The sequence below is a fragment of the Cavia porcellus genome, unplaced genomic scaffold (genome assembly GCF_034190915.1).
Source record: "Cavia porcellus strain 051 isolate PalLab524CR breed Dunkin Hartley unplaced genomic scaffold, mCavPor4.1 scaffold_30, whole genome shotgun sequence".
Taxonomy (NCBI): Eukaryota; Metazoa; Chordata; class Mammalia; order Rodentia; family Caviidae; genus Cavia; species Cavia porcellus.
Window position 1 is genome coordinate 7,751,116 of NW_026947513.1, and position 26,044 is coordinate 7,777,159.

General features: G+C 46.2%; 1 protein-coding gene across 1 annotated transcript in view; it reads right to left on the reverse strand.

Moving 5' to 3' along the window:
- Sel1l3 (SEL1L family member 3) overlaps positions 1–26,044 on the reverse strand; it is a 99,892-nt gene that overhangs the window by 40,283 nt on the left and 33,565 nt on the right. The window contains exons 7-11 of the mRNA XM_063240637.1: positions 21,819–21,951; positions 19,749–19,881; positions 18,207–18,347; positions 6,612–6,823; positions 4,751–4,930 (exon numbers count right to left, since the gene is read on the reverse strand). Coding sequence (XP_063096707.1) covers positions 4,751–4,930; positions 6,612–6,823; positions 18,207–18,347; positions 19,749–19,881; positions 21,819–21,951 — 799 coding nt within the window. The remainder of the gene's footprint in view (positions 1–4,750; positions 4,931–6,611; positions 6,824–18,206; positions 18,348–19,748; positions 19,882–21,818; positions 21,952–26,044) is intronic.

Below are 26,044 nucleotides of genomic sequence, written 5' to 3' on the forward strand. Positions count from 1 at the left end.
GGGAAGTGTTTTCTTTGTTGAAATTGTACATTTTGAGAACTTTGCTAAGGATGGGGAGAAACTGGGGCAGTGGAGAGAAAGGGGAGTAAAATACCCCAAATGCAGAACATCAAAGGGTGTGCTGAAGGCCAGAGAGATGGGGTTTACAGCCGTGTGCTGTGGGCACCCGTATCAGTATGAGACACTAGTCTCATCACAGAGTACAGGCATCGACAAGACAAGGCAGTCATTTGACCTCTAGCCCTGATGGACTCGGAGTCACAACCCACCCAGCTTTCCTTCAGTTGACATGGGGTACCAACTATCTGTAAGCACTACGTGGGTGCTGGGGACCCCAAGTGAATGCCCGAGGTTCTTGCCTTGGGAACTGATATTGTCCGGGGGGAGCCAGTCCTGTAATCCTGAGCCAGACCCAGGCCAGCAGCAATGACAGAGATGCCCCTGGGTGCTGTGATGCCAGTGAGGGGGACTTAGCAAAGCTCCTGAGCACGTGTTAAAGGAGGAGGGGTCCGTGGGAAATGGGGCAAGAAGCAAGCAAGCCAGGATGAGGTGTGACCAGCATGGCACAGCCAAGAACTGGTGCCACTGGGGTCGGCGGGCCAAGGTAAGTGCTGAGGATGAGGAGATGGAGAGCAGTCGGCCCAAGGGATGCCTTAACTGCCTGTGATCAACTGCACTTGGTGTGTTCTGGCTGCACACTGTAATCACCTGGGGAGCTTTTAAATGCACACACATGTACACAAGCACAACCATCTCAGGATCCACTTGGATTAGTACCAGGACATCCACAGACAACGAACTCTTTGGACGCTCAAGTTCCATATATAAAACGGCGTTGTATTGATCTGTAACCTGGGCATACCCTCCACACAGTCTGAATCATCTGCAGATTACTTGTGACACTTGGTCCAGCAGGTGCCATGCAAACAGCTGTCCTATTGTACTGCAGAGAGAATAAGGACAAGGGGGAAGTCTACCTGGTCACTATAGACACATTCCCTTTTCAAATCTTGGCAATCGATGGTTGGTTGAAGCTATGGGCGTGGAACCCACAAACACTGAAAGTGAACTCTGTACACATATTAAATGCCAGGGCTACCCTCCGGTACATCAGTAAGGTGATCTGAGCTGGAGCCTATGCATAGGTGCTGGTTTAAAAAAATATATATATAAATATATATCCTATTAATTTTACAGATTGTGTTTCACTGAGACATTATCCTAACGCCTATAGCATACTTTGCTCAAATCCACCCTCAATCCTAGCCTCCATGGGAGGATGGGAGGTCTGTAAGCCCCAGGCGATGCTGACACTCAGCGGCTGGCAGTGTCTGGTGTCCTCTGTGTCCACAGCCCATCTGGCTTCCTGGAGGAGAAACAGGAAGGGCCAAGATGCAGACAAAATGACCCATGAGCAGGTGTATCTGTTTGCTATGCTGCCACAGACCGTGTTGTTTAACAACAAGAATTTACTTTTTTCTTTTTGGCAGTTCTAAAGTCCAAGGTCACAGTGTCAGTAGGTTTGGTGTCTTCTGAGGGAACTCGCTGTGGTTTGCAGGAGGCTGCCATCTCCTGTGACCTCATGTGATCCCTCTGTGTCATCTGTGTGCTGGTCTCTTCTCACACCAGTCCTCCTGGATTAGAGTCCCACCCAGACAGGCTCACTTTAACTTAACCTCCTCTCAGAACGTGTCCTCTTTCCCTTCCTCCTCTCCTTTTTCTTCTTTTGCTTCCTCTTCCTCCTCCTCCTCTTCCTCTTCCTCTGCTTCTGCGTCTTTGTCTTCGTCTTCTTCTTTTCTTCTTGTCTGTCTATCTGTCTCCAATTATAGGACAGAAGCCAGGGCCTCACATGAGCTGGACAAGTGCTGTGCTGCTGAGCAAGTGTGCCTCCTCATCTCTAAGTATAATCCCATCAGGACGCACAGGGGCTTGAGATTTAACATAGGGATTTTGAGAGGGCACCAGTCAGCCCATAAGCAGAGACACAGCAGCTCAGAGGAGAGATGAAGAGCAAATTATGCTGGCATGCGGGTGGGGAAGGGAGAGAATCTGGTGCATAACACTGCTGGTATTCCTGTTGTGTAGGACGAGGAGGGGGAGAGATGAGTGCCTGTTCTGGCACAGATGATGGTGACACCAGTGGCCACGCATGCAGGGCGTAGAAGGAGGGGCCTGCGTGTTCTCTCTGCACTATGCTTGACTGAAGACAGGGACATGTAAGAAAAGTCTTGGCTGGTGTGGCTACACCTGCAATCCCAGCACTCTAGGATGCTGAAGCAGGAGGATCAGAAATTCAAGCCCAGCTGGGGCAATTTAGTGACTTAACAAGATCTTGTCTCAAAACGAAAAATAATGAAAATAGGTGGGACTGCACCTCAATGTGAAGGCCCCGAGTTCAATCACCAGGCCTGGAAACAGACAAACAACACCACGGCCAAAGATAAAGGGTGGAGTGCCACGGGTAGGGTGTGGGTGAGACTCCCAGAAGACAGGGAGAAAGGAACTCAGCACCCAACCTGGAGGGAAGGCAGCTTCCAGGAAATGGGCGGAATGAGTGGAACTCATTTACAAGTTAAGCCACCAAAGAAACTAACAAAAACACCATTCCTCTTCTGTTTTATCTTTCTGTTTCGTCCGAAGCAGAGTCCTTCTAAATCATAGAGAAGTGACGAGAAGCAGAAGCACTAATAAAGAAGATGAATGTCGGGAAGCACAGTTACATGAAAGAGAAAATGAAACAAGAATCAAGGAAGGGGTTATTGACAGATCCTCGGTTTGTTAATTAGAGGTCTGGCTTTCCTGAGCTCCTCATTTGCTACATTATGCTGGTGAATTAATAGGCATCTCAACAAAAGGACATTTAAATCAAAGTATGACACCTGCTTAAATTCTCAAGAAGCCATTAATTACACATTCTTAGGAAAATGAGCTATGACACAACTCTTCTAAGTGTATAATTCCTATCTGCGATTCTTAATCACATGACTTTTCAGCTGCAAGATGGATCTTTTTTCTGTTCCTCTCCTCTGGTTCTGACCAATTAAACATTTTCTTTCATAATCATAACATTTCACATGCCAAATCTTCAAAAGAAAAGGAGCTTGTTAGCAACATACCATTTCCTGCTTCTAATTTATGCTGAATTATTATTCTTAAAAGAATAATATATACATACAGGACATTATTAATACATTTGGGCTTCCTGGAAAGACAAAAGCAATATTACTTTGTGGCCTGATTTTGGAAAAATGTTCTTTCAGGAAGATTCTTTTTTTATAAAATGAAAAATGTTTATGATTAATAAATCAACTCCTGCCTTGGTGAGGTTAGGCTTTGCACAGTTTACATGCATGGAGCAAATAGCTTGATTAATGTACAAATGAGGCGGGCGTGTAGTTTATCTGGAAGGAATCATCGCTTCTGAAAGGAATTAGAATGTCTACAAAGTTGGGCTCTCAGTCTTTACAGCTTCGCTCACATTTAATGTCTGTGGGCAGCATATATATATCTTTGACTCCTTTATTTCATGACTATACAGTGCTGCTATCGATTTCATTCTCAGAATCATCCATTCCCAAATATCACAGTGCGAGTTTTTGCACTATGAGTTCGTGGCCCAAATCCAGGAGCACAGCTGAAGCCCAGCAGTCTGGTATCCAGTTAGTCACCAACCCCAGGATGCAACAGCCCTACCCCCTCCAGGCCTATGGTGCGGCCTTCTCACCAGCAGCGGCAGGTCAGGCTCACAGCCCCAGCAAGGGCAAGTCCTGCCGCACGGTTGTGCGCTGTCCACAGCGGCACACACCCAGCCACCCATCTGCTTGCACATTACATGGCAGGATTGAGACGCACAGCCAAAGTTGGAAATATTTACTATCTGGCATTTGGAAAAAAACTGTCAACTTCCAAAGCAGCCTGTCTGCACTTTTCACTCTGCTGCCTCACGGGCTCCAATCACGAAGCCAACTACCCCCTGCCACCGTCTCCTCACCTGGAATGCACATTTGCATCGTCCTGAAGCAGCTTTCTTCTTATTTTTACACTACCGCTTTTACTTAGATCCTTTAATTCTCTGTTCTCAGAAAGAAGACTGGAAACAAGTCGCCAGTCTGATCTCACACGTTACTTTGTGTTTTGCAGACACGAACTACTAATCAGCAATCATTCTTTGCTCAATGAGTCAATTTGGAAGGGCTCAGTCGGTGCCTCAGTCTGAGACACCACTTCAGGCTGCTGTCTGTCACTTGGGTGTGTTAGGCTAGCAGGGTCATGTGTGGGGACAGACGCGTCTCAAGATCCCCGCACCGGGATCCTGGCCTCGTGCAGAACTGGCTTCTGTGTACCGCAGCGCCGGCTTGCTCGCTGCGCACTGCACTGGAGGCCCGGGGAGACTGGAGTTTGACGTAAGCCCCCTTAACATCTCCTGATCTCATCATCTCACGTGATCTTGGCACAAACACAGTGTTTCTGGTGTACTGCTTTCTTTTTCAAAATCAAAATCTGCAAAGCCAATTGTACACTTGGCATTACCAGTTACAAGGAGCTCCGCACACACAGATGTGGCCCGTACCTGCAGTCAGCCTGAACACAGTCAGGAGATGTGAACTGGGAGTGCAAGCAAGCTTTCTCTCCACTCACTTAGGCTCCTCCTCTGGCAGCCAGGGACTAAGCCGGCCACACTGCAGGCTGAAAAGTACTGCGGAGGCCCTGGTAGGCAGGGCTGCAACCGATTTCAACACCTCCCCCGTACCTGGTCTCCCTGCAGCGTGTGCTGGTCGAGGGGGGTCTTCATGGCAATGCTGCTGTAGTAGGCGTAGGACAGTTCCCAGTCCATCGGGTAGTTGTCAATACCCTGGTAGTGTTTGTACCCAAGGTTCATTGAAGACAGTCTCTCACTGCCCTGGCCTCCGACCAAACTGTACAACATGCCCTGTAGGGAAGAAATTGGCAAAGTCTTCACAAGAATGGAGGTCAGTCATAAAATCCTAACACTGACAGGTGGTACAGCCCTCTTCCCATATATAATCCTAGCCATCTCCAGAAATGCTAACCGGCTTATGTTTAAAATAAAACTCTAGAAAAGAGGCCAAGCCCAAATTTCAAATGGCTTACAAATTCCAAGGTATCCGTCCTTCTGATGTTTACGAGCTCAGGATCCCCTGACCTGTGCCTTTTCTTGGTAGAAATGGGGACCTTCTCTGATTTCTCTCAGTACCTTTCTGTGTATCAGCCAGCTGTCCTAAAAGACCCCAGGGATGCTTCAGTTGTGTTATGCATGAACACACTGTCTGAATGGGGGTCTGCGCCCCAACTTCACACTTTCAGAGTGTTGGTCTGGAAGGATCCTTGGAAACTGGCTGGATCAATTGCCTTGTTTCATACTTGAAGAAACAGAGCCCAGAAAGGTGAGATCATTTGTCCCCAGTCAACCAGGCATTTCTTGAAACACAGCTAAAAGTCTCTGCGCTACTGCATCTTAGTGAGGACTTTTCAGAAACTGAGGAAAACATGCCATGAACCAGGAGCAGCTATAAACTAGAAACATCACAAATGGATCACTGGGAAGGAACATGGGCACCTCCCGTATGTCTAAACAGTGCGTGTTCCCCCAAAGCAGAGATCTGAAAACTGAAAGTGATCAGAGATTGCTTGAGAGCAGCTCTTGAAATAGTTAATTTTAATGTCAACTCTAATGTGCCTTTGGGAGCCCAGTGTAAACACCATTTCTTGGCATGCCCGGAAGGGGTTTCCAGATGAGATGGGCTCTGAAACTGTTGGACTGGGAGAGGCAGATGGCTCTTCCCAAAGTGCTACGCCTCATCTCACCCCTTGTGATCCTAAATAGAACCCGAGGAGAGAAATTTATCCTTTTGCTTCTCGCTTGCCTGCCTGAGTGGGACACTGGTCTGTTCCTGCCCTTGGACTAGAAGTCACACTATCAGCTCCCCTGGTACTCTGGCCCCCAGGCCTGGTCTAGAAATACCCTCCTGGCTTTCCTGGCCTCCCACTTACAGATGAATGATAAATCAGGGGACTTCTCAGCCACTATAATTGCATGAACCAATTCTTCATAATAAATCTCTTCCTAGATGTATCATCTCATTGGTTCTGTTTCTCTGTAGAACCCCAACTAATGCACCTAGGAAAAGGTGACTCTAAATGTTAGACATAATCAATTTGGACTCAAAATCAAAAAAAGGAAACTGTCTGTTACAGTGTTTATTTTGATGGTAGAGGGCTGGAGGTGACAATACTTTGCTTAGAGGTGCAAATGACTTCTCGTATGTAAAAGTAATACGGGATAATGGTCTCCCAGTTGGAGTACTCACACCAATATGGAAAAAGACCCCTCTTCTCCAAGGACTGAGAGTGTCAGAAACCCTGCCCAAACTGTCCCTCAGATGGCGTCCAAACCATATCCCTGAGGTTGTGTGCAGAAATGGATGACGAATATGACAAAAACTGGGTATCGTGTATTTACAAAGCCCCAGGATATTTATTTTGGGTGTAAAGATTTTTACAGGGCCCCGAGGAGTGGCAACGTGTCCTGCCTGGCACGGGCATAATTTGCATGGGTGACTGATGCTTCCAGAACCCACGCAATACTCCACCTGCAGCGGATCCCGAGGTACATTTAATCCAGTTTCATAGAAGACTGCGAGGTAGTAGGATGCTTTATGGTATCCGCAGCAGCTGGAATCCATCAGAAAGGGGATGACAGAGCTAATTTGGTGAAGTCCATCAACTCTGGAGAGTCTCTTTACAGCCTTCTCAAATATCCTCCCACCGATTTCTAATACAGATTCATTTTGGTTCCTTGACACTGTAAATAACACAATTCACAGCACACAAAATTAATTACCATGAGATCGACGTGACTTTAGAAAGAAGAAGGGAAAGCAATTAAATCACTTGAGTTATTGATATAGTTGGTCTTGCAGTACCTTGAAATATACCACCTTCTAGGGAGGTAAATTAAACCCTTTGGGGACGCCATGGTGTCACTCTGTAAATAGCTTTTTCTTTTCACTAAATGACAGTCTAGTATCCTGGGAAAAGCAGATGTGCCTCACATAGCTGAGAGTCCTCAAGAGAGTAATTTAACTCAGTGCAATTCACCGCCCAATCAGGACCACCAAAACTTCCAGAGACTTTTTCTCTCTAGAACTGAAAAAGGATGTGTTTTATCCCAGAAATAGTTCATAGGTGCTGCTCTAAAAAGCTGAGCAAAAGAGTCTTATTTTGAGGTGTTTCCTTGTTATCTTTTGCCTCTATTTTTTTATTACAATTTTTTTAAAGGAGAGTCTACGTTTATGTAGGGCTTACAAGATGCCAAATACAGGGTTAAACATCTTATGCAAAGTATGTCACTTGACCTGAGGGGTCTTATGAGGTCAGTACTGTTATCAGCCGATTCATTTTTCACAGAACGGGGCTGAGACGTGAAGAAACAAAGTAAATTGTGGAAAAGCTACAAAGGCTGGCAAGCGGCTGGGTCAGCCCCTGAAGCTAGCTTTGCAGGTCACCAAAGCTAACGTTCACATTCAAGTTGCTGCATTTACACGTGGAGAGACTTGTCACACGGCTGCTTGGAGCCACAAGATGCTTCCTTTGACATAATTCTGCCATATATCTATAAGCTTATCAATATCTAAGCCCAAATGATCAAGTTCAATGGACCTATAATGGAACTGAGAGTCTTCTAAAGTCTATATTCATTATTCATCTCCCTTACTTACTAATTTAGCCAACAAATGTTTAGTCTTTACAACACGCGAGGCCCTATCCCAGGTGCCATGTTATAACAGATCCTACAGGATAGAACAGATGTTATTTACTTGTAACCAAGGACTTAAGTTGTATGTAAATAATATCAACCTGAATGTCAAGGTAAATGTCAGTTTAAGACTCAAATTTTACCTGCCTAAAAACTGTTACAGCCAACATTTTCATTTTCTTCCTTCTACCCAAAATAAAAATGTTATTAAAAAAAAAAAAAAAAACTTTCAGGAGGGAGCCAGAGACTTGCTGGGTTCAGCGTCCCACCAAGGAGTAGGCAGAGAAGGGTCGTCAATATTGGAAGGGCTGGGATTATATTTATCTAAGAGCAATTCCTTTGCAGAGGTTCCTACTAAAAACGGAGGTCAAGATCAGAAGGACTGCGGGATGAAACTGAAATCAGAGAAAGCACTTATGAGCTGGAGCTGGTCCCCGAGGGACCCAGGTGCACCAGCTGTCCCGAGTGGGCGTGGACCCCGCTGCACCGCGGGGCCCCAGCACTGTGTGGCTCCTCCCCCACCAGCTGCTTCTGCTTCCCTTCCTTTGATCCCAAGCACCCAGCACAGTTGAGAGTGAAAAAATTACCTTACTGAACAATGGAGCAGCTCTCTTTTTGCCCTCTATTTTCTTTTCAGCTCCCTACAGAATTAGCTGTTTGTGGTAAGAGAAATCAAACAATGCAGATTTCTGTAAAATAAAAACAGAAGTCTCCACCTTCCCCAGTCCTCAGTTACCAATGAAGCTAGAAACTGTGAAAGGCTCAGTGCCTAAGCTTTGAGACTTCTTTGCATATACAAGAATTCACATACACATCTATTTACATATATGCATACATATTTTCTTTCCAACAATAGTGTATTCTGCTACTTCAGATTCTAACTCTCAACTTGGGTTTTAAAATTACCTATTATGAACAACTTTCTGTAGCCATCAGAAGTTTGTGCTTTCTAATGCTTTAATAGTAAGCTGTCCCTTGCTATGCATGGATGACTGCTTCCAGGCCCCTTCCAGATACTGAAATTTCTTGAAAGCCCAAGTTTCATATACGAATTGGCACTGTATTTGCATATAAACTATGCATATCCATCCATGTACTTTAGGTCATGTATGATTATTATAATATCTAATACAATGCAAATGCTTTGTAAACAGATGTTACACTGTAGTTTTAGGAACTAATGACAAGAATAAGTGTTTGTACATGTTCATTCTAGATGCAATTTTTTTTCTTTTAGTGGTGCTACAAATTGAACCCAGGGCTTCATGCATGTCAGGCAAGGGCTCTACCCCTGAGCTACACCCCATTCACTTCTCCAAATACTTTTGATCTGTACTAGCTCACAGGCATAGACTCCTCGAATACAGAGCACTGCATTTTATAGCCGCCACCATTTTCCCAATCAGTTCTCTATTTTTAGCCTCTTGCGTGGCTTTGGTGATTTGGTTACAACCAAGAGCACAGCAGTGGCCATCCTGGATGCTGCCCCATTCACTCATTGGGATGCATCTGAAAGAAAACGTCCTTTTCCACCAGAAGTTGGGGTTCTCGTTATGATTTTCCTTCGCCCGGACTTTGCCCTGTTCAATAGCGACAATAAGAACCTTTTCTACTGGGCTCAGTAAATACAGTAGCCTCCAGACAGGGCTGCGACATAACTTCTGAATAACTGCTATTCACATCTTATTTTTAAATGTGTGCTTATTTCAGAAGCCTCTCTGTGCACATCCCCAGCATCGCACCGTTGACACTTTGTTAATGATTCATCTCTGCCTCAACTGATCTGCCAGGCGCCTAGCTAAGATGACGGTTTTGCCTGAGGACTCATGAACTGGAGCTTTGTGGCACCACAGAAGGAAGAGATTTCAAACCAAATGTTACACTTGCCTTGCTGACCCCTGGCATAAAATCCCAGAAATTATTAGCAGGGGAGCTCAGGTAGCTGGGCATGCTGGACAAAAGCAGAGTCCACTGCCAAGTCTAAACTCTTAGCACTGGGAACTCTGCAGACTGCAACATGGACAGGAGCTAACGGCCTCCTTATTTTTTTTTATATGTTAAAATTCTAAATTCCTCCAAAGTATTACCAATCAGAATTTGCTCTGCAAAAATCTAAACAATTTTATGCCTTAGTCAATGTAATGAAAAATAACAAAGTTTAAGGTAATATTGCTTATTTTGCTCATTTGTTAAAGTCCAAATTCCAATAGTTGCCTGAAATCAAAGCCATGAGATCCTTAGTGATACTGAAAAACTGGTGATTTTAAAAATCAGTTTAACAAAACTGTTAATTTCACCCATCTGGTATAGCGTGTGCATTTTTTTCCTAGTTGATCTGTAACTAAAAATATTCTTTGTTTATGGATATTAATGGTGTAAAGGAGAAACAAGCAAAAGAGAGAGGAAAGATCTATTTCCGATTTTCTTTCTGTACCAGGAGCTAAGGAACAAAAAGCCGCAACCACCTGTAATTAGCCTCTGCTCTTTTCCAAGTAGCAAGTGTTGTTTATTTTGCTTTTTTTCCCCTTTCTGCAATAATGCCGTAAGGTCACCATCTGTGTGCTCATAGAAGAGACGAGAGGTACCACCAGCGGAGGGAGCACTTTGCCAAAGGCCCCAGAGCAGGAGCCGGGATCTGGGGTCTGATGGGGAATTCAGATGGAGAAAGGCGCCCGCCCCTTGTGAGAGGGACAGAAACATCCATAGGAAAGTCATTTTTAGTTTCCAGCTTGGACAATGCATAATGCATCCAAAGTAGAAGTTTGAAAAAGGAGAAAGAGAAAATGTCGCTTAACCATTAAAAGGAGTGTTCTGCACCAAGTTTTACTGGTTTAGAAAACACAGCACATTCCTCATTTGCATCCTGCTCCTGGAAGCCCCAGGGATTCCCAAGCTTAAGGAGCTGGCTTCTATCTCCCTCAAAAGTTAATTATTTGCATCTTTTGGTACTGTGCACATTGTTTGGATTTATATGTCACTTCTCTTCCTCCCTTTCCTGCTCCTTCCCTGTTCACTTCTGTGCTCCCAGTTTCTCCCTCTCTGTTTCTCTCTGTGTCTCTGTGTCTCTCTCCCTCCCTGCTTGCAGGACTGTTATTTTCTGGATGGGAAAATCATAGCCATTCTCTGTTTTCTTCTTCATGCTTCTGTGCATTTAAAAAAACCTAAAATGTATGCTTTGAAGAAATAATAATAAAGATGATTATTATTCAACAAACAGTGAGAGATCCATCTTAAAAAGAAAGTATCCAGGTGTTGTTCTGTAACACAGCCCTACTTCTATGATGTCTTTGCTCTGCATTTTAGGCACATAGACACTGTGTAATTATGGTCAAAAACAAAATGGAAAACAAATTAGAGTTTTGCCAGTGCCATCATCAGGCCCTGGAAGCATCTGCGCAGAGAGGGACACTCTTCCTTCCCCTATGTGCTGTGTCCAGGCGGCGGCATTGGGAGGCGAGCTGAGCCTCCAACCTGGCCTCCTCCCAGCAAACTGCTTCCTGGCAGATCCGAGACCTCTTGTGGTCACAGGCACCAGCTCCATGGGTTCAGTGGTGCCCAGTGTGGGAAGAAGAGAGAGAAAGGAGTAAGCAATTCCAGTTTGGGGGCTGATATCTGTCCCGAGGGGCGGGATGTGCTGGCCAGCTCATGTGGCTGGCTCACCTGTCCCTCCCTAGCTCCATGTCACCTGCTTGGAACCCTGGGGCCTTTGTGTTCTTCTTTCCTGCTCCCTGCCAGCCCCAGCCCTCTGGCCTTGAGCTGCTCTGCCACTGCCATTTCTGCAGCCTCTCTCGGGCCCATTCCCATCACAGCTACCTCACCTTCCTGGAAGCCAGAACCCCATTCAAAGGGTTTTTGAGTTCAAACAGTTCCATTTTGACAAGGAAGCTGACAGAAGAGTCAAAGAAAGAAATAGCCTGTACGACTCTTAAATAATGAAAAACGTGCACAATGAAACACTATGCACTAGCTTTAGAGAAAACTCAAATGCTAATAGGGTCATTTCTATGCCTAGGCAAGAGTCGTTTCCCTAGAGAATTAGAGGCTCCCTGGAAACATCCTAGATACTGATCCACCTGGATCCCCCGCCTGGAGTTCTGACCTGGGGTCTCCCGCTGGATGCCACCCCAGAGCCTGAACACAGACACAGCAGCACAGGAGGATTCCCAGGCCAAGCAAGGCAATCAGGATGCAGAGCGCTGGCTCTGGGATGCCAGGGGCAGGGAGGGTCAGGGGACGCATCTGTTGGCACTGCAGCTGGCACCACAGAGCGCTGCCATCTTTAATTCAAAGGTTTGCCGGCTCCAGGAGGTGAGGGACACAGCTCGCTGTACATCAGAGTAAGACAGCAGAGCTGGGAGGGCCGCACTTCATGCCGGGTTAACATCAACTGTCAACACTTAACGAGCCTCCCTTCCACCCCAGGTGCTTGGCACGAGCTGTGTGTGGGCTGGTCCCGCTTTGCAATGTGGTTACCCCAGGGCCTAGCACAGGGCTGGGGTACCCCAAACCTGGATCTCAGATTGCGTTTGCATGTGCCTTGGGGCAGCTTCCCACCTATAGCTCAGCCACCAGCCTATAGACAATAGGAAGGCAAGAACCAAGAGCCTCGCACTGAGGAGCTGGTTTGTAAGTGGGTGTGCTCGGGTCTGAGAAGGATTCTGGGCTGCTTTTGCAGACAGTGGAGAGCTAGCAAACAGGATGCTGCTGGACCTGGGAAATATCTATGCTTACAGAGTTAGAACAGCCCTCTCCTGAGAGGGCATAGGCTCGGGAGGAGGAGAAAGAAGAAAAATGTAAAAGAATGGAGAACAAGCCCAGCATACTCAGGAGTCTGGATGGGAGCCATGGCTTGGTGAGTGCAGACCTTGAACCTGTGTCCCCTGGAAGTCACATCCCTCATTCCTTCAACGGTTCATTAACCCAACAGAGATGGCTTGAGTACAGTATGTACGATGAGTCCTTACTCATTTGGAGAGTGTTCAGGTGCTCTATAAACAGTCTTTAATGTGGGGACCTTCAGGGCAGCCTAGGGACTCTTCCAGTCTCTGAGGACTCTGAGCAGCTGGACAAATCGACCTTCTTGATATGGGAAGATGTCACTGGGAAGGGGATTCCTACAAAAGGGCAAGAGGGCATGGCAGAAGAAGCCATGGGCATGTGACACAAGAGAGGACACAAGAGGTATGTCTGGGTCGGGACTGCAGGCTGCTCGCCTGGCTAGGAACAGAGGGATGAGGTAAGGGGCAGTGTGGTCTTTGAAGAGCATGGGACAGAGGTGCGGTGCAGGGCCACAAGGACGAAGGATTGATTCATCAAGCATCTGACGACACATACACAACATTCTTGTAGGTGCTGTGGGCACTTGGAGATACAAGTCAGACACTTCTGCTTACTGCTGAGTGAGCGACAGACACATACACAGTATCCCACAGGGAAAAGGCAAGGCAGATCTTGTCCACACGGGGCCTTTCTGTCCAGGAGGCTCTTTCATAGACATTGTGCCACTTTATAACAGCACTGCCTTCTTAATCCCTAGAACAACAGATTCTTTCCAGGATACAAACTTCCCCTCATGCCTATAAAGATGGCTACTATTTAAAAAACAACAACCCCCAAAACAGGAAATAACAATGTGAATGTGGAGAGATGGGAACCCTGGTGCACTGTTGGTGGGAACAGAAAATGGTGCCGCTGCTATGGAAACGGAATGCAAGTGCCTCCAAACAATTAAACCCAGAGTTACCACACAACCCAGCAGTTCTGCTTCTGGATCTGTGTCCAACAGAACTGAGAGCAAATATCTTTGAAGATATTTGCCATATTCACAGACACATTGTTCACAATAGCCAAGAGGTGGAGGCAGTCCAAGTGGCATAAATGGATGACAGGTAAACACAACAAGCAATGAAACATCATGCAGGATTGAAAAGGAAGGAGATTCTGACACATGTGACACCATGGGCAAAGACACTCTCCTAAGTGAAACCAGCCAGTCAGAAGAAGACAAAACTGACAATCCCACGTTATGAGGCCTCTAAGGCCATCAAATACCCAGAACACGATGGCAGCCTCGGGGGGTTTGGAAGGAGAGGGACTTTTGAAATGAGTGTAAGATTCCAGTTTTTCAAGACACTGAGTACCGAAGGTCTGTTGCACAGCGATGTGAATATACTTAACATGACTGAACTACATAGTTCGAATGGGTAAAATGGGGAATTTTATCTTATTCATATTTTGCCACAATTAAAAATTAATCCAAAATGACAAAGGGGACAACTGTAAATGTGTAGCAACTGTTTTCTGCCTTCAATATTGTCATTCTGGGAATACAGGGAAGGTAGTGGCCATGGCTGACTCAACTACACAAGGGTGTGGCAGCTTTCCGTGAGCCTCCCTTTGGAAATGAACCCAAGGCTCCCTCCCCCGCAGAGCTCCCATCCTCCTCTGAAGTGGACTGCTGGCTTGCAGCAGAGTGGATGACCCATCCAGTATCACAGCATCTTCTCACAGCATGGTCACAAAATCCAGGAAAAGTTATTCCACCAATTAATTCTTCAGGGGTGCTAAGTGGGAAAGTGTGTTCTTTGTGTTTGGCCTGAATAACTCTTGTTTGAAGCACAGCCTTTGTTTGTTCTTCATTCTATCCTGGTTTATTGGGTAGAGGGGCTCTCAGTCAACACTCATTTAGTGAATGAATGAATGAATATGACATTTGCGTGACTTAAGGACACACTACTGAGTTAAAGCCCTCACATCTAGTACTGTACCTGTTCAGTTCCAACAGTCAAGAGTCCCAAACACTGAACATCTCACACTTGAGTCTCTTCTCATCAGTCATCTCAGACAGGAAAGATGTAATAGGATGAGTATCATCGTGTGCTTCACATTACTATAACAAACCCCCATGAGACACTAACTTTACAGGACAAGGAGGTTTGGTTTGGCTCACAGTTCTGGAGGTTCAAGGGCATGATGCTGGCATCAGCTTAGCTTTGATGAAGGCCTTATGTTGGGAGCACATTCAAGAAAAAAAGAGATCTTATTGTCAGACAGGACTGAGAGAACAAGTAAGTGGTTAGGCTGATACTTACAGCAACTCAGTCTCTCCAGCACTCAGGATCCCACAAAATCACTGGGTCCTTTCAGAGGCTGGTGTTTCCTCCCACCAGGCTCCACTTCTTAAAGCCTTCTTCACCCCATCTTATGACACTAACTGTCCAACACACAAACCCTCGAGAGACAAACTGCACCCCAAATATCATCAGTTTTCTGGTAAGCTCTGTTAACCGACAGAACAGGACAGGTCAGGACAACAGCAGAAAACACAACTCAAATCCAATTCCTGCAAACCAGAGTTGTTCAGAGTGTGCCAGGATAATAACAAGACCCTAAAGGTAGTTCGACCTCGGAAAGTAGGGTATTCAAGAGGCCGGAAATGGATCACATCATACCAGTCTTACTAGCCTTCTTAGAGACCACAGTAAAGACATGTTGAAAATGTAAACATATCTTTTAACCTCAACTTACAAAATCAAATTTTCTGCATATTTATCAGCCTTGTTAGGAAACTGGGCATAACACAGCCACCAATCCCTCTCCTGGGTTAGCTGGAAGATGCTATTATGGCCCCAAGCAAGGGCACTGTGCCAGGCAGAGGGACAGATTTGAAGGAGTGTGTGCCCTCCCTCTGCAGGAGGCTCCCTGATCTCTCCCTTGTAACCTAGAAAAACAGGCAGAAGGGGCCTGGGGGTTGGTTCTGGAGATTCACCCACCCTGGCTCACTCCTTTCCCAGCCGTTAAAGCAGAGGCAAGCAGGTGGCTGCGTGCTGCAGGCGCAGAGGCCACAGTGGCAGGGGAGACCTCAGGATAAGCTCCTTCCTGCTGTTCCAATTCGGCTCCAGAAGCTCCCAGCTGGCAGATCTGGCACAAACATCGAGTCCTAAATCAGCACATCTGGCTTCAGGACCCACCCTCCCCACTGATGGGGGCCTCAGAGCCTAACCGAGGTCACTGAGACTTGAGTGCCAAACAGGTCTAAGGCATTGAAGTTGGGGAAGTCTTCAGCCTGGAGCACTCATGATTTAGTTTTTAATTAGATTCTATCGCCAGGTCTCTGTGGAGAATAAAATAGTCCTAAATTCTTATAAGCAGAACTTTGAGCTACAAAAATAATATGAAAGCATTCTTATTGAGAGTATTTTCTTTAAAAAGGATGGATTGTGAAAATGATTCACTCCTGTGCCCAACCAGCGAGACTATATTTAAACATGATCCGATCTCAGAACCTATCTTGAGTGGGTGTGGTCGTAGCCCAACTCACCTAAACTTCCCAGCACATAGTTCCCTTCTCCCTCTCCTGTGGATCTGTCTTGGAGGCAGCTGTGCCCTGAATTATTGCAAATCACCTTCTGCCAGGAATAAGAATGATGGCATGACAAGTCCTCAGCAAGGGGACATCTGGGCTCCTCAGGCACAGGTGGATTTGGCAGTGCCCAAGGACACTGCAGGGCATGGTAAAGGGAGGGACAACTCATATCTAGTGGGTAGAACCCAGGAAAGCAGCTAAATGTCCTCCTGTGCATGGGGGAACCCCAACCTCAGAATCCCCTGGCTGCTTGCAATGGGCTCCCCAAGGGCTGGGGCTATAGTAAGTATTTCACATTCACATAGACTCTGAATCTGATGCCAGGAGACAGGTATTTGCCCATTCTGCAGATGAGGAAACCAAGGGTCAGAAACACTAAGTCATAGTCTTAAGAGCACACACTGAGTGCTAATTAATCTTGGAACCTGTCTACCTGGCTCAAGAGGCCACACTGTCACAGGGTATAACTGACACGGTCTCCCAGCCTCACAAGGGCCCACATCCCAGCCATCAGGGGTCATTCAGCACCACCCTCTCCAGCTGCTTTAGCTCTGTCTGTCACTGGCCCACTCCAACCTGCATTCCTTCTTCCAGGCACCATGGCAACGCACTCCCTTTAAGGATCCACCACCTTCTAGAGAACCTCTCCTTTCCCCGTAACAGCCACCAGATAGATCACACCTCTGCCCCTGCCTAAAACCCTGCAAAGGCCCCAGCCTCCTCCGAGGCATGGCCAAGAGTCTCTGAGCTGCTGACTCTCTCCAGGCCCTTCAGCCTCTCTAACCCTTCTGCACCACACAGCACCCTGTCTTGCCTCCACTTCTCCACCTCCACCCTGCCTCCAATACCCAGCCCACCCCAGCTACCCACAAACACTAGGAGCCTTGAAGAGTCAGCTCCAGCAGGCAGAACTGGCCACGCCTTCTCTGCACCTTCACTTCCAATGCTTTTATTGAAATGCGCTACAACTTGTCTCTGCTTTCAAGTCTGTCCCTCCAGGGCAGGGACCCTGTGTTATCTCTTTTATCTCTGGAGTCCAGCCAAGGAACTGAGTGGTGGCTCAGCAAGTTTTGAAAGAGTGAAAGAGGAAGTGTCCCCTGTAGCTTGTGTTTCTCCACAGCAGGGGGTATCACTCACTGCAAGGATAATCAACCATGCCAGCCTGATGGGGCACCCTGGGCACTGCCTCACCTAGGAAGTCGGTTTCAACATCACCCGGACTCCGAGAGCTGGATCTGTGCCCAGGAATGGCAGGTGATCCTGCACACTACCCTCTGCTTCCCCCTACGCACTGTCTCTGGCCTTGTGTGTTCCAACAGGAATGGTTTCGACATCCCTGTGGCTAGGCAGTGCATACTTAATTCATTAAGCAAACCAAAACTGCAGCGAGCCCAAAAATAAGCTGGCAGCATCTGGGAAGGATACACAAGTTCCTGAGATGATGTTACTGCGGATGTCAAATCAGGAGTCTCAGCCTAGAGGTGTAGCACAGGGCAGGCCCTGGGTTCAATCCCTAGCACCATGCAAAAAAAATTACACACAAACCAGGAGTCTCTACTTAAATGCCTACGGGCCCAGACAGGTCAGATCCACGGAGGTAGGAGGCGGGAGGTATAAAACAGGAAGAGGGGCTGCGGATGGAGAGGGAGCATGTCTGGACCCACACCTCACCCCCTGGATCCCTGCCAGTAGGAATAGAAGGCCAGGTCCTTGGATTTTTCAAGAGATTTTCAAGGTAATTAGGTTCTTTAAAAATACACAACAAGCTATTATGCGAACCAACAGCTTTTGGAGATCAGCTCCATTGAGCACTGTCCATTTGTGGCCTTGGCTTTAGATAAAGAACCACTTGAGCCATTCCTGAATTTAAGGTTTTGTAATTAGCGTTGGAAATGTGCACAGATATACTGAGCGCTGTGGACACACAAGGGCAGAATTTAAATCTGAAATTAAGCTGGAACGCTTGTGTTAAAAATAACATGGAGCCATAAATCACCGAGGGTGAGTGAGAAGCAGGGATCCCCCACTAACAAGCACCCCCAGCCAATGCAAAGACTCAATTACCAGTCAGCAAATCCATGTCCAGCAAGGCCTGCAACAAGCTGGGGTGCTTGTCTTTCAGTCCCTTCTCCCAGGGGAAGGCTCTGCATGTCGCGGGTCTCCCATACTTGTGCCTGAGGTCCAGGTAGGAGTTTCGGAGGTCACCTACACAGAAGCACGAGACATCACACTCTCAGGAGAGGCAAAGCACTATTGGAGGTCAGCTGGGAACTTCAGGAATCTGAAATTGGCCCCCACTGCCTTGGCCTTGAGGTCATTGTTCAGAACCAAGTCCAAGGGCAAGAGGCCAAAGTCATGCATGGCTGTTGACTAATTCTGGAAAAATGAGCAGCTGGCCTCCGGCTGGCCCTTGGGAGGCCTGGGATCTAGGTCACTTGATTGGTATGTGAGTAGAAGAAGGGACCCCAGTGAGGAGAGGGAGGCGAGAGAATCCAAAGTTGGGAAAATCCCTGAGGCCACTAAGTAGATTGGCAGGCAAAGCGGCCTCCCGATTTAGGGCGTCTCCTCTGGTATTATGCAAGCTACCACGATCAGTTTCCCTCCTGCTCCGGATGTTACTATTCTTACATATCTTCCCCCACTGACAGCATCGTATTTTCTAGCTGATTCAGTGGTGAGAGCAGCAGCACAGGGCAAGACAGGCTCTTCTTGAATGAAACTGCAGAACTGCTGCCCTTTACATTCACCTGTCATCACCTCTGGTCCCGTGTGAGGCGGAGGGGAGAGGATGGTGACACACACGTTTGCTACAGCCTGGAACGGGGAGATACGCAGGCTGGACTGAAATACTCAGCTCACTCTCTCTGGCTGATGGCAAAGGCCCCACAGGAATCTCATTTCCAGAAGGAACATATGCAACTGGCTCTAGTGCCACCAAACCAAACAAGGAGATTTGGAGCACAGAGAAGTGTGTCAGTGCCAACTCCAAGCAGGAACACAACGAGATGGGACCGTGTTTTGTAACTCATCAACAGCAAGGACGAGTAAAACGGGGTCCGAGTACACATGAGCCTGCACAGAAGCAGGCTCTCCGAAATCCATTCCTTCTGTTCAGGTCTTCCAGGAGTCAATTTCAAGGATGTAAAAAAATAAAACTAAAAAGCTAAGCCCCAAACAATAAACTCATTGTTTAACCATTCTGAAAGCTAATATTCAGATATTAATGGCCCAAGACAAGAGGGCACTGATGGGGAAACATTCCTAAGGATTAATTTATCTTCTGATGCATTTTTATTTTCATAGATTGGCCTTGTGGCTAGGAATAATGTCACACATGGCTTAAAACACTTCACTAGTATTTTTAAACACAATCAGGTAATGCAAGAGTTACAAGGTGTGTTCCAACCCTCTTGGTAGTTGGTGGTGGGATTTTTGGGAATTCAGCTCAACGGTACACTTCCATTCAGTTCTACCTGTGAAGGCCTCAGTGTCACTCTTGTCCCCAGAGGTAACAGAGCCAAGTCATACGCAGTCCACTTTAGTCTTGGTGGGGAGACACCATTGATATCAGGGCTCCAAATGGTTCCCGAGACTCCCCACACTTACATGCTTCCTGCCTCTCACCACCGAGCTGTACCGTGGATGCATACGAGGATATTATTTCTTGAACCTCAGCACACCGCTCATAATATAACTCGATTTGTTCAGCAAGCTGCTTTTCAAGGAAGGGATTAAGGATCTACAAGAAGGCAAGAAAATCAAATAAACAGCAATTGTCATCAAATACCCATCGATCGATCTCTTGCGTCTGGGTTGACTTCATTCTCCCATGAATCACCAGGTGGCTTGTTCGTTCGCCTTGGAGTTGCGAATCAAGGTTGTGATTATTAATTCAGGGACACACCACCTCCACTTCCTCCGTGTAGCATCCTTTTCTCTGCAGCGCTGCTACAATGGCTGAATTTCCCAGAGGCCAGGGCCCAGACCTCCACCTTCTCCTTTCTCCCTGTAGTCGCTGTCCTTAGAAAATTGAGTTGCTCTCCACCCCCGGCTCTCACCTGGGATGCCAACTCTGCCTAGCTGTGCCCACTGCCTGGGACCCTTCCTCCCACTTCCTCCCACTTGGCAGGCTCCTATTCAACCCCTCAGAGCCGCATGGAAGGCCGCTGCCTCGGTGCATACTTCCCACCTCCTTCTCCTCCTCCTCCTCCATGGGGGCAAACCAGCCTGCTGTGGGAGTTAAACCATGCCTTGCATTCTTCTGATTTTCTGACTGAAGACCCAGAAAGACAGCTGCTCAGGGTCAGGGATTTATCTTAACTCAGTGTATTTGAAAATGCAGCCTTGGACCCAATAAAGAGCATGAAATTATTTCAATGGGTTGTAGCCAGCAGGGTTGATGTATCTTTTGTTTTTATAAAGTGGAATACAGAATAATGGAATCCACTGAGCATAGCAAAGGGATATACCCATGCTTAGCAAACTTTTTGTTTCAATTGTGTGAGTGAGAATATGAACTGTCTATGCTACTGAATAACCTGCCTTCGAACAACTATTTGTTTGTTTGTTTGCTTGTTTGTTTTGAGGAGGGTTTCACTATGCTGCCCAGGCTGGCCTCGAACTCATAGTGCTCCTCCTGCCTCAGCCTCCCAAGTGCAGACATTACAGGTGTGTACCACCATGCCTAGTTTTTTGTTTGTTTTTGATTAGGTTATTTTTGCTTTTGCTTTCTGTTTTATGGGTTGGGGGGGGTTGTTTTGTGTTTTTGAGACAGAGCCTCTTTAGTTCAGGCTGGTCTTGAATTTACTATCTAGCTCAAGATGGCCTGGAACTCTCAGTGATCCACCTGTCTCAGCCTCCCAACTGCTGGGATTAAGGTGTGCACCACCACATCTGGCTCAAACAACTTTTAAAGCTATCATCCTAGTTTAGAGTCTGGCATGCAGTAGGTACTCAGTAAGGATTTACTGCACAAATTTCTTTTTTCCTTTTCAACAGTAGCTCTAGGACGTCACCCATGGTGGTAAAGCTTCCCATTTTTCCTAATTATGACTTTGTGTAGTGACTCTTGGATTTTCAAACTCGGGTGCCATCACTGCTGTGCAGGTCCAGGGAGGGACCTGCTTCCCCGACCCTGCCGGAGCAGGCCCGGAGCCCTGGGAAGTTCCCTGGGCAGTGGGTCTGGATGTAAAGCCAGTGCTGCAGGCTCAGCTCAAAACACAAAAAGCCCTCTAAAGCTCTGCACAGCCACAGCCAACCAAGCAGGTGCCCAAGGCCAGCTTCCGCCAAGAGCCACAAACAGCACTGAGATTCTACTTTGCCATGATTGCCTGATACTTTAAATAACAGCGAGGAAAAGAAGCTTTACCAAATAACTACGATCCTCTCCTTTCATTAGCTTAATCACTGGATAGGCAACAGCCTGATAAAAATCTACTCTATAATTAAGCTAGTAGTTATTAAAACAGGGGAAGTAAATGGTTTCCATTTTATGAGTACTAAATGAACCAAACGTTAACAGAAATCTATTATTGCATTGGCTGAGGGGAAGCCTCAACATTAATTATGTTTGGTGCCAGGGCTGACGCTTGGTCCAGAAAAATCTTTTGTTTACATAGTGTTCGGAGCCCCACGATGGCACAGCCCTCACCGTACAGGCTCGGATCCCCCACTCACCTGTGTGGGGTGCAGGCTGCGGAGGCGGTAGTACTTCAGGGGTCCAAAGAATCCTTCAATGCCTGCCACGTACCTGCTCCCTCCAATAATGAAGTACCCAGCTGTGTCATTGTAATGGAAATCTTCATAGAAGCTGGAGAAGAATGCAAAAGATCAGGAGAGCCTGGGCTGAAAACAGATTGCTTCCAGAGAGTTTCTTTCATTGACCCTTCTTGACTTAACCCAAATTAACACAAATCCTCCCAGGGTCTCAGCAGAAAAGACCACCCTGAGGTCAGGTGGACTTGGACGAGGGCCCCAACTCTGCCAGTTATCAGACTGGTAACTGTGGTCCAGTTCCAAGGTTTGGTAAGGAAACAAAATATTTTCTTTTGTGAAATGATGGTTCCTCACTTACAAGATCATTAGGGTTAGGCAAAGACATAACATAACTAGTAAAGCACCCGTCCTCCAGGAAACAGTCATGTGTTGACTCCTGGTATAGGTGACACTGCTTGGAATCCATGGACTTATGGGGAATTGTTGGTCTTAATGGGAAATAGTTGAGTCTACAATAAAAAAAGTTGCCGAAGGAATATCAAGCAGCGGTGGGGATAAACTTAAAATATAGACGATGGATAAAGGTGGAGGTAAATTTGGTCAAGGAGGAAGCTACAGCAAGGATAAAGGGCAAAGACAAAAAGGTCAGCACAGAGGAAGGCCAGAGATCCACATAGCCCCGAGGGTCTGGAGCATCACAAAAGGACGGGGGAGCGGACTGGTGCGTGGTCCTGGCAGCTGTGCTGACATTCATGAAAGACGGTATCACGGGTACACCAGAGAGGGCAGGCCAACCACCCAGCGAGCCCAGGACAGGAGCTTTACTGACACACGGCTTTCAAGAGAGAAACAAGCACCTCAGAGATCCCCACCTTATATTAAGTAAATGAAGACAGAACATATAGTTTTTATCTATGAAAGAGGAGAATGTATTTTTTTAGGGATTTGCATAAACTCAGTATAAGGAATGTTCAAAACGTAAGATGAATGTTTAAATTAAAAACATTATAGTAATCCATTCAACCTAGCTAATTCACCTTCTGGATATTTTCCCAACAGGATTAAGACATGCACACCTATGTTTGCAGTCACATGATTCATAACACCTAAATCTTGGAAGCAGCCTACATGCCCATTAACAAATAAATGGAAAAAGAAAATGTGGTATTTATATATAAATTATTAGTATAATATAGAGTATTACTCTGCCATAAAAAGGAAAAACTTGAGTCATCTGTAGGAAAACGAATGTACCTTCAGACTATAATATTATGTAAAATAAATCAGATACACAAGCTAAATGTAAGAAACCCAAAGTACAAATAAATTAAAGAGAAAAATAGAAACAGAGAGGAAACTTTTGCAAAAGGGAAAGGGATCGAGAAATGGCTGGAAGGGTTAGGGGAAGAAGGGGAAGAGAATGGAATTAAAAAAGAATTAAGATGTATTATATATGTGGACCAACTCCCCACAATGAAAATAATCGATATGTACTGTAACCATGTACTAATAATTTTTTTCAATTATCACAGTAAAAGACACATTCCTATCAGTCCCCCTCAAAAGACTCTCCTCCACTTTGAAGACACTTATCCCATCATTCCGCTTTCTGCTGCTTTCTGAAGCAGTTCTGGAATTCCTCTTTCCTGAGTGTCTTTACAAGGTATGATTTAAAAAAAAAAATTCAGTGCATGCTCCTGCTGAGCGCCACCTAACGGAAAGACACGCTCATAAAAACATTACAGTGAGTCCTCATCCAGCTTTTCACTGGATCTGGCACCACGCAACTTCTATCTCTTCTCCAAAGACAAAATGATCATAAAAGGCAAACATTTGGAAAAGATTCCGGACATCAAAGCAGCCATAGCAGCGTAGCAAAAGACTCGGACGAAAGAGGGCTTGCAGAACTGCTGCAGAAAGTCGCACAACTGCTGGGTTAGGGTGCTCCAAGTGTGGAGGAGTATTTTGAAGGGGATTCATGGCAATGTGTCTTGTACTGTGAGAAATTTTTTGAAATTCAAACATTCATCACAGTTCTCAATCACACTTGAAACTAACAAAAGTGTTTCCCCACCAGTGGGCGTGGGCTTGGGGTGGGAGTGGGAGTTGGAGGCAGAGTTGGTAGCAGAGCATTCGATTAGTTTCATGTAGCTGTTTCTTTTTTCCTTTCTTTCCTTTTTAGCTTTGATTTTAAAAATCGTATGTAGTTGTTGCCTATTTAAAAATTAAAATAGGAATAGGGGACGAGGTGTGAGCAGAGCATATGTGAACAGTGGGGCTGAGGGGAGGGTCAAGGCAGTAAGCGAGAAGTCAGGCAGAGAAGGAAAGAGAACAAAGCACAGAGGCCAGATGGACGCACAGAGGAAGGAAACGCAGTGTCAGGCGGGCCGCCAGCAGCCTGGGGAGCCCAGGAAGCCAGGGCCAGGCTGACCTGAACACAGCAAGCACGCCCCGTCGGACCATGGAAGCCAGGCAGCCCACGTTACTCCAGCATGAGAGGGAGCCTGGCACCGGTAGGTGTGCCTGGCGGGACTGGAAGCAGGGAGGCTGCAAAACTGGCCAGGCTCCAGCCACAGCAACCCGCAGCAACCAGTGCACACTTCATCAGCTTCCCGCTCACACAACCCAAATGGAAAGGAAGCGCTTTGTCTCGGGTTTGTCTTTTCTGAATCTTAGTTCAGGAAGACTAGAAAAGGATGAAGAATTTTGTCCTTTTCACAGGCCACTATGAAGTCATTAGCTCCTAGAGTAAGAACTGACTCCACTTTTCAAAACCCTGGAAAGACTAGAATGACCCAACAACTCCCATGAGGCTGTGCCTGGCACCCCATGACGGGAATCAGTTTCTTGCAGTAGAATTTCTCTTAGGGACATCCCCGAAACAGACCCATAGTGACCTGAGGTCCCCACTCATCCCAAAACCTGTTCGCTGACGCCTGGGACACACTGGATGCCCCCAACTGCAGGGTGCTCTCCGGAGCCTTCATTTCCCCATCTTAGAAATAGAAATGGTAATGATGCCCACCCACCAGGCTATGTGAGGGTTCAAGCAACTACAGGCTGAGTGTCCCAGTCCAGAAGGCTTGGAACCAGTTTGAGACCCTCCAGATTTTGAAGGTCTCTGAATTTTGCAAGACTGGCAAAGACTTTTACAGATGAAACTTATCTAATGTAAAAATCTGAATTTAGAAATGCTCTGAAGTCTGAACTTTTTTTTTTTTTTTTTGAGCATCTAAATGGCTCCCCAAACTGGCAAGGTGCTCAAAAATTGTCAGACTTCCCAACTTCCTGGATTTTTAATTTTTCTGGTTAGAAATGCTCAACTTTTAATACATAAGCAAAGCTTTTGTAATAGCATTGACACAGTAGGCACCATAACTATTAGCTACAGTTATCATTTGCCTGGTCCTTTGCTGGACTTTAAAAAAAAAATTCGGGTTTTTTGAGACAAGGTCTCATTATGTAATTCAGGCTGTCCTTAAACTCACTTGGTGGCCCATGCTGGCCTCAAACTCCTGGAAATTGATGCTCCTGCCTCAGCCTCCCAAGTGCTGGGATTACAGGCATGGACCACCACATCTGGCCCACTCTTGGGCTTTTGTTCCCATTTTTCAAATTACTCTTAAAAAGAGTAAGATGTGTTTGTTCTCAAATCTGCCAGTGGAAATTGTTTGGTGACTGTAATGGTCCTATTTACTTAAAATAGGAGTGGGGAAGAGTTTTTTTTTCTCCAGAAGTAATTTTTGTAAGATGATCAATAAACAGGTTGCTAAAAATGGTTGTGGAATTTAGACAACTGTAAAAGCTTGGGAAAATAAATTGAAGAAACCTAGGCGAGTTTTGGGCTCACATAGTTTCACAAGTGTCTTTGTTTTCTTTTGGAATAAACAGAATTGAGTGTTATTTATGCAAAAAAAAGCCTCAGGGAACTCCAATTTGCAGATCAAAGGAAAAACCCTATCTAAAAAAATAGGCAAATATATACACATCTATAGATGCCCTCATTTTTCACAGAGGACACAGTCCAAGACCCCCAGTGGCTGCCTGAAGCCTCAGATACACTGAATCTTACATCTACTACATTTTCTTATGCATACACAAGTGATACGGTTTAATTTATGCAGTAGCCATACTGAAAGATTAACAGTAACTAATGTTAATGTGGTGCAGGTACAACAATATAGTGG